Source organism: Arachis stenosperma, chromosome 5, assembly GCF_014773155.1.
Source record: "Arachis stenosperma cultivar V10309 chromosome 5, arast.V10309.gnm1.PFL2, whole genome shotgun sequence".
NCBI lineage: Eukaryota > Viridiplantae > Streptophyta > Magnoliopsida > Fabales > Fabaceae > Arachis > Arachis stenosperma.
This window is the reverse complement of record NC_080381.1, coordinates 94,370,335-94,379,894: the sequence shown is the minus strand read 5'-3', so window position 1 is coordinate 94,379,894 and position 9,560 is coordinate 94,370,335. Positions and strand designations below refer to the sequence as shown.

Sequence of the window (9,560 nt, the reverse complement as noted above, 5' to 3'; positions counted from 1 at the left end):
TCAAGAACAACTTTAAATCCAAAAACTCTCAACTGACCAAATCTCACTCAGCATGTTAGGAAGAGATATATCACCTTAGAGTTGCTGGAAATTCACGTTTCTTGGCCCTCAAGTCAAGTTAAGCATGATTCCTAAGAAAAAACATCAAGAAAACACATGTTTACATGGTTTTCCTTGAAAACCGAATTGAAGAGGGAGGGAGACAGCCATCTCACCTTATTTCCAGCCTTGATATGTTATATGATTATGTAGAGGAAGAAGAGAGGATCATTTTGGTGAAATCGGTGTTTTGATTTGAGTTTTAGTTCAGAAGAAATCAAGCTTTGAAGATTAAGTGTTCATGAAGGTTTCTCTCTTTTCTCTCGTTATTTTCGGCCACAATGATGAAATGAGGCAGCCTTGGGGGTTTTGGGGGTGTAGGGTGAGTTGTGATTGGTTGGCTTGGAGGTGGGTTAAAATAATATTAAAATATCTCTGGTGTATAACTACTAAAACTAGGTGTATCGGAACACTTGTAAAAACATCTCTAAAAATTATTTTCTGAGCTACTAGCATAAATGACACTAGTAACATATTTATTATGATAATAGAACATGTATAATGAGGCCTTAGCATTGCTAAAGTCATCAGAGAGTGCTGGTGCTAAGCTGCACCAGTAAACCGTAAACCCGGTTAAACTGATTTTCTGTTTTTAACAAAAATAGACCAGGTAACCTTATAATATCATTCAAGAATTTTCTAATACTAATATAATGATAATATTATACTATTATCTCTCTCCTCTCATGAATCGAGTCCGGTTCATCAAACAGAGACTATTTACGAAAATCAGAATCAAAACTGCCAACCGATACGATTCAAAAACTAGGTTCTTCGCGATTGCATTATCGAGATTCCCTCAGAGGAGGTTCTAGCTTAAGGATGACATAATGATAATAAGGTTTGAGATGCTTGATGATATAACATAGGTGTTTCCTTTACTGATCTTCCGGAGAAATTCGTACTTTCAGAAAAGATCTCATGTACTCGAAAATCAGGGTTGTTACAGTTATAACTTGGAGTTCAACTCCAAGAAAAGCCTCAGCTCGTGGATAGATCAAGCTCAGCCCAAGCATACACCAAGTGGGCCCCGGAAGTGGATTTATGCATCAATTACTTACTCATGTAAACCTTAGTAGCTAGTCTAGTATATATAGGACATTTAACTATTGTATTAGACATCTTTTGATAGTTTAATCTTTTGACTGTTGAGCCTTTGATTATTCGGTCTCTTGATCACTCAGGAGGGCTGGCCATTCGGCCATGCCTGAACCTTTTACTTATGTATTTTCAACAGTGGAGTTTCTGCACGCCATAGATTAAGGGTGTGGAGCTCTGCTGTACCTCAAGTTTCAATACAATTACTATTACTTTCTATTCAATTATCTTTTATTCTTATTCCAAGATATACGCTACACTTAACTTTGATGAATGTGATGATCCGTGACACTCATCATCATTCTCACCTATGAACACGCGTGACTGACAACCACTTCCGTTCTACCTTAGGCCGGGCGCATATCTCTTAGATTCCCCCAACAGAATCTTCGTGGTATAAGCTAGATAGATGGCGGCATTCATGAGGATCCGGAAAGTCTAAACCTTGTCTATGGTATTCCGAGTAGGATTCTGGGATTGAATGACTGTGATGAGCTTCAAACTCGCGATTGCTGGGCGTGATGACAAGCGCAAAAGGATCAATGGATCCTATTCCAACATGATCGAGAACCAACAGCTGATTAGCCGTGCTGTGACAGAGCATAGGAACGTTTTCACTGAGAGGATGGGATGTAGCCACTGACAACGGTGATGCCCTACATACAGCTTGCCATGGAAAGGAGTAAGAAGGATTGGATGAATGTAATAGGAAAGTAGAGATTCAAGAGGAGCACAGCATCTCCATACACTTATCTGAAATTCCCACTATTAATTTACATAAGTATTTCTATCCCTTTTATTTTCTTTTTATTATTAATTTCGAAACCCATAATCATTTAATCTGCCTAACTGAGATTTACAAGGTGACCATAGCTTGCTTCATACCAACAATCTCTGTGGGATCGACCCTTACTCACGTAAGGTATTACTTGGATGACCCAGTACACTTGCTGGTTAAGTTGAATGGAGTTGTGATCATAAATTCCAATAGAGCCAATTTTTAAATTCCATACAAGTACAAGGAGTACAACTTTAAGGATCACAATTTCGTCCACCAAGTTTTTGGCGCCGTTGCCAGGGATTGTTCGAGTATGGACAACTGACGGTTCATCTTGTTGCTCAGATTAGGTAATTTTCTTTTCAAAAATCTTTTTCAAAATTTTTCTTTTATTTTTCATTTTTCTAAACTTTATTTTCGAAAAAAATTAATAAAAATTCAAAAAATTCATAAAATCATAAAAATAAAAAATATTTTGTGTTTCTTGTTTGAGTCTTGAGTCAATTTTTAAGTTTGGTGTCAATTGCATGCTTTAAAAATTTTTCTTGCATTTTTCGAAAATCCCATGCATTCATAGTGTTCTTCATGATCTTCAAGTTGTTCTTGATAAGTCCTCTTGTTTGATTTTGATGTTTTCTTGTTTTGTGTTGTTTGTTGTTTTTCATATGCATTTTTCGTTTGTTAGAGTCCATGCATTAAAGATTTCTAAGTTTGGTGTCTTGCATGTTTTCTTTGCATCAAAAATTTTTCAAAATTATATTCTTGATGCTCATCATGATCTTCAAAGTGTTCTTGGTGTTCATCTTGACATTCATAGCATTCTTGCATGTATTCATTGTTTTGATCTAAAAATTTCATGCATTGAGTATTTTTGTTGTTTTTCTCTCTCCTCATTAAAAATTCAAAAATAAAAAAAAATATCTTTTCCTTATTTCCCTCCAAATTTTCGAAATTTTGGGTTGACTTGGTCAAAAATTTTCAAAATTAGTTGTTTCTTACAAGTCAAGTCAAATTTTCAATTTTAAAAATCTTATCTTTTCAAAATCTTTTTCAAAAATCATATCTTTTCCATTTTTTCCTTTTTTTCGAAAATTTCAAAAATCTTTTTCAAATTATTTTCAAAAATCTTTTTCTTATCTTTTTCATCATATTTTCAAAATTACACTAACAATTAATGTGATTGATTCAAAAATTTGAAGTTTGTTACTTTCTTGTTAAGAAAGGTTCAATCTTTAAGTTCTAGAATTATATCTTTTAGTTTCTTGTTAGTTAAGTAATTTTAAAAATTAAATCTTTTTCAAAATATCTTTTTCTTTAAATTTTTTATCTTATCTTTTTATCTTATCTTTTTCAAAATTTTATCTTTTTCAAAATTTGATTTTAAAATATCTTATCTAAACTTCTTATCTTCTTATCTTTTTAAAATTTGATTTCAAATCTTTTTCAATCAACTAACTAACTTTTTGTTTGTGTCTTATCTTTTTCAAAACCACCTAACTACTTTTCCCTCTTCAATTTTCGAAAATATCTCTCTCTTTTTCAAAAATTCTTTTTAATTAACTAAATGCTTCATGTTTTAATTTTAATTACATTTATCTCTAATTTTTGAAAATCACTAATCCCTTTTTAAAAATTATTTTCGAAATTTCCCTTCTCTTTTCTTATTCTATTTAATTATTTATTTACTAACACTTCTCTTCACCTCTCTTCATCTAAAAATCCGAACCCAATATATCCCATGTGTTTGGATTCTTCACTTTTTCTTCTACCCCCTTATTTTTCTACTAACTTAAAGGAATCTCTATACTGTGACATCGAGGATTCCTCTTCTTTTCTTGTTTTCTTCTCTTTCATATGAGCAGGAACAAGGAAAAAGGCACTCTTGTTGAAATTGATCCAGAACCTGAAAGGACTTTGAAGAGGAAACTAAGAAAAGCTAAATTACAACAATCCAAAAGTAACATTTCAGAAAATTTCGAACAAGAGAAGGAGATGGCAGCCGAACCCAATAATAATAATGCAAGGAGAATGCTTGGTGACTTCACAAAGCCAACGTCCAAGTTTGATGGAAGAAGCATCTCCACTCCTGCCATTGGAGCCAACAACTTTGAGCTGAAACCTCAGCTAGTTGCCTTAATGCAACAAAACTGCAAGTTTTATGGACTTCTGAAGATCCTTATCAGTTTTTAACTGAGTTCTTGCAGATCTGTGAGACTGTAAAGACGAATGGAGTTGATCCTGAAGTCTACAGACTCATGCTTTTCCCTTTTGCTGTAAGAGACAGAGCTAGAATATGGTTGGATTCACAACCCAAGGATAGCCTGGACTCCTGGGATAAGCTGGTCACTGCCTTCTTGGATAAATTCTTTCCTCCTCAAAAGCTGAGCAAGCTGAGAGTGGATGTTCAAACCTTCAAACAAAAAGATGGTGAATCCCTCTATGAAGCTTGGGAAAGATACAAGCAGCTGACCAAAAGATGTCCATCTGACATGTTTTCAAAATGGACCATATTAGATATATTCTATTATGGTCTATCTGAATTTTCGAAAATGTCATTGGACCATTCTGCAGGTGGATCTATTCACCTAAAGAAAACGCCTGAAGAGGCTCAAGAACTTATTGACATGGTTGCAAATAACCAGTTCATGTACACTTCTGAGAGGAATTCCGTGAATAATGGGACACCTCAGAGGAAAGGAGTTCTTGAAATTGATGATCTGAATGCCATATTGGCTCAGAACAAAGTGTTGACTCAACAGGTCAACATGATCTCTCAAAATCTGAATGGATGGCAACATGCATCCAACAGTACTAAAGAGGCAGCTTCTGAAGAAGCTTATGATCTTGAGAACCCTGCCATGGCAGAGGTTAATTACATGGGTGAACCTTATGGAAATACCTATAACTCATCATGGAAAAATCACCCAAATTTCTCATGGAAGGATCAACAAAAGCCTCAACAAGGCTTTAACAATGGTGGACGCAATAGGCTGAGCAATAGCAAGCCTTTTCCATCATCTTCTCAGCATCAGACAGAGAATTCTGAACAAAGCCCTTAGTCTTCCTTTGTTTTACCTTCTAGGACTAGTTGCCCTCCATGACTCAATTTCTTTTTAGTTCATCAAAGGTTCTACACTCAGTTTCTTATTTCTTAGTTTGTTTGATGATCCCTCTTGGCCTTGTTCTCTTTTATTATTTTTGCACAACTCACAGTAACTCTTATGGAGACAAGCTCTACTTTTATTTAAGTTGAAATGAAGACTTGAAATACATGACATTTTCTTTCTTGTAAAAAAAACTCATAAAGACTTCAAACAGGAATTGAAACTAAGCATAAAACATAAACTATCCTAGTATGATTATTTAAGAAGTAAATAAATCAAATGCTTAAACAGAATTCAGAAATTGGAAAGTGTCAACCATGGGACTCAACAACCTTGAGCAGCTTCATCTTTAGTTCATTGGCCCCTTCCCTTTGTCCTTCTTCTTGGAAGGGGGTGAGCCACTTTCATCTGGCTTGGAGGAACCTTCTTGAGCCTTGGTATCCTTGGGCTTCCAAAATCCTAACCTCCTCATGTAATTTCTTTCATCTTCCTTATGTTTAGCTAGGATTTCCTCTTGTCTTGCACTTAGCTCTTCCATCCCTTGCATGAAGGTTGGGTATCCTAGGTTTAGAGCGGCCACAGCGTTACACAAGTAATTCAGCTTTGCTTGTGTGTTGATGTCATACAGCCTCCTGGATATGGTCCTGGAATCATAGAGATTTCTGAATTTAGCCAACTTCCTCTGTTGCCACTTGCCTTGCTCTGTTATTTTGTCTAGTGTGCTTCGCACCTCTCCCTAGTCAAATTGTTCCTGCTGCTCCTTCCTGATATGCTCCCAATTCCCTTGGAGTTGCTGAATGTTCTGGTTGACTTGGCTCCATTGTTGTTGCTGAGTCTCCTTGAATTGATTGACATCTTCCCTCAAGTGGTGTAGGTCTCCCTTCATTTGGTGTACATCTCCTTGTAATTGCTCCCAGCTGAATCCCTCTAGAAATTGCTGATATTGGTAGTGTCGTGGTGGTTGAAGTGCCAGGAAGTGAGGTTGCTCTTCTGCCTCTTACTCTTCTTATTGTTGTTGTGTTTCATGAGCATGGGCTCTTCGTTCTCTAGCCCTGTTGAGTGGGTAGACAACCACCACTTTGGCCATCTTTTTGGCAGTTATGAACTTGTCTTGCTTCACAAGCACTTCATCAATGATCTTTTCAACTCCAGCCTCATTACATAGCCTCTGTATAATGCTGGGGAATGCCAACCTTATGTTGTCACTGGTGCTTTTCAGCACTTTGCTGATGTTGTTGGCGATCATCTCCCCCACGTTGATGTTTTCTCCTCTCATGATGTTGTAGATGAGCACAGCTCTCTCCTTGGTCACCTCTGAAGTATTGGATGTGGGGATTAGGGACCTCCTCACAAATTCTAGCCACCATCTAGCTTGGGGGCTCAAATCTCTTCACCTCAATTGGTTGGGTATCCCATCCTTATCATTTATCCAACGCACATTCATCACACAAATTTCACTTAGAATCTCCTCAAACCCAGGGTCTTGCTGCTTCATTCACTCTTCATAGCTCCGAGTGGAGCTTGTCCTCTTCACCATTAGCATTCTTTCTATGCTAGAGGGGCTGTAGTCAATGGACTTCCCCCTTAAATAGCTAATGTAGCCATATTGTTGTCCTGGTTGAGGCACTGCGTTGGCATAGAATTCCCTCACCAAGCTTTCTACCACTTTCCTTGGTGGGTTGCATAGAAGTGACTAACCTCTATTGTTGATCTCATTGTTGATTTCAATATGCTTATTCCTCCCTAGTTGAAACCCAACTTCTAGAATGATTTCCCTCTCACTCACCCAACCATAAAATTGATTTTGGTTGAATGCGGAGAGGAACTTGTAATCATTAAAAGAGCTTGAGGATCCAGAGGTTGGTTCCTTGGTTTTTCTTTTCTTTTAGGATGAGCTTTTTGGTGGTGCCATTAGGTTGGGAGAGTGTGCTTGAAGTTGTAAAAAAAAGAATGGGAGTTGAAAGAAAGAGAAGGTAAAACAAGGTTTTGCTCCAACATCAAACTTAGGACTTGAATGTCCCAATCAAGAAAAAGAAGAAGAAAGTAAGGGATGAGAGATAGTAGAAGATGAAAAGAGAAGCGAAGGTGAGGGGTGTGGGGGTTGTTGAAGTGGGAGAGGAGATGAGGGGTGAAGCTTTTATAATGAGGAATGGTGTGGTTTGAGGGGTGGGAAATAAAAAGGGTTAAATGCTTTCCCACTTTGGGAAGTGGCGCCTAGCGTGGGAAAAGGCGCCAACTCTTTTCTCACAGTGTCTTCTGCGTTTGTAGAGCTCCAAAATGCAAGTACACTTTGACTTCCTTGCTTTGTGAGTTGTTTACCATGTGGGCCCCATATTCTCTCCTGAAATTGAAACTGAACCCAATAGTAATGACAAAAGACCCCCTTCACATTCCTTCTCATCAAGAATGAATTGGATTGCAACTGATGGGTGTCCCTTGGGACACCAAACTTAATTCTTTGGCACCTTAATAAATTGGTTTCATCATTGTGTATTTAATGTGTTCATAAGAGTGGAATAACATCAAACTTTTCATTTTCTATTGATTCTAATTCCTCTGAACTCATTAAATCACGTTCATGTTTTTACCCAAAGCATTAAGTGCTTTCAAATTGGGTGACTTGGGCTGATATGTGATCCTTGGTGGTGGCCACACCAAAGTTAGTCTCTGGGCTTACTCTTCAAAATCAAACTATTAATTATTTGTAAGCCTAGATTAAGTGGGTGAGAGGCTACACCAAACTTAGCACTTTAGCTAGTTATCAGCCTATTCACTCATCATTAGTTATGCATTAATCAAGTTGCAATTCCTAAATAGAAGGAAATAAGAGAGTGTAAAGAAAATCTAGCTAACAAATCTAATATCAAACTCCCTAATCTACAATTGTAAACTTATCCTAATTACTGAAAATTAAACTATCTAAAGCAACAAAATTTAAACTACTTCTAAGAAAAGTAATTAAATCAAAAAGGATAAAGTGTTGGGGTGCCTCCCAACTAGCGCTTCTTTATTGTCATTAGCTTGACATTCCTTCATCCTTAGCTGAGCTTGTAGCTCACTCTCTGCTCCTCCAAGGAGCCTCCCAAGTAGTGTTTGAGTCTGTGGCCATTGACAGAAAAGGTTCTCTGAGTCTTGTCCTCCATGAGCTCCACATGACCATAGGGAAACACTTTGAGTATGGTGAAATGTCCTGACCATCGAGACTTAAGTTTTCCAAGGAAGAACTTGAGTCTTGAGTTGTAGAGTAACACCTTCTGTCCTTCAGTGAACTCCCTTCTTGCTATCTTTTGGTCATGCCGCCTTTTTGTGTTCTCTTTGTAGATTTTTGCATTCTCATATGCTTGATTTCTAAACTCTTCCAGCTCATTGAGTTGCATTAATCTCTTTTCTCCAGTAGCTTGCTCATCAAAATGCAGTAGTTTTAGAGCCCAGAAGGCTATATGCTCCAGTTCAACGGGCAAGTGGCAAGCCTTGCCAAATACCAGTTGGTATGGTGACATCCCAATGGGAATCTTGAAGGCTGTCCTGTAGGCCCATAAAGCATCATCTAGCTTCTTAGACCAGTCCTTTACTGAGCTTCCAACAGTTTTTTCAAGTATTTATTTTAGCTCTCTATTGGAGATCTCAGCTTGCCCGTTGGTCTGTGGGTGGTATGGAGTTGCCACCTTGTGTTTTACTCCATATTTGAGAAGCAGTGTCTCTAGTTGTTTGTTGCAGAAGTGTGTTCCTCCATCACTAATGAGAGCTCTAAGAACTCCAAATCTGCTGAAGATATTCCTTCTCAAGAAGCTTATCACATCCTTGTTGTCATTTGTTGCAGTGGCTATGGCTTCTACCCACCTTGAGACATAATCAACAGCCACTAATATGTAGCTATTTGAGTAGGAGGTTGGGAAGGGTGCCATGAAATCTACCCCCCATACATCAAATAGTTCCAGCTCTAGTATATATTGCTGTGGCATTTCATTTCTCTTGGTTAGATTACTAGCTCTTTGACATTCATCACACCTTGACACCATTTCTTTGGCATCCTTAAACATTGTTGGCCAGTAAAATCCAGATTGAAGCACTTTTGCTGCTATCCTTTCTCCACTGAAGTGACCTCCATATGTTGTCCCATGGCACTGTCATAACACTTCTTGCCCTTCTTCATGGGATATACACCTTCTTAGGACTCCATCAGCACACTTTTTAAACAAATAGGGGTCATCCCAGATGTAGTGTTTGGCATCCTTGATTAGCTTCCTCCTCATGTGCTTGTTGATGTTAGTTGGTAGCTCCCCAATGGTCTTGAAGTTAGCTATGTCTGCAAACCAAGGGGCCACTCGAATCATCATCAATTGTTCATCGGGAAAGCTTTCATTTACTGCTACTTGCTGCATTTCTTCTTCTTGTGGGATCCTTGAGAGGTGGTCAGCTACCTTGTTCTCTGCTCCGCTCCTATCTTTAATCTCAACATCAAATTCTTGGAGCTACAGGAT

General features: G+C 37.8%; 1 protein-coding gene across 1 annotated transcript; it reads right to left on the bottom strand.

Moving 5' to 3' along the window:
* Positions 1-8,117: 8,117 nt before the first annotated feature.
* On the bottom strand, positions 8,118-9,119 carry LOC130980979 (uncharacterized). The gene is made up of 2 exons (XM_057904619.1): positions 8,713-9,119; positions 8,118-8,604 (listed from the first exon to the last, which is right to left on the bottom strand). The coding sequence occupies exons 1-2, from the start codon at positions 9,117-9,119 to the stop codon at positions 8,118-8,120; spliced, it is 894 nt and encodes a 297-aa protein (XP_057760602.1).
* Between the last annotated feature and the right edge of the window lie 441 nt (positions 9,120-9,560).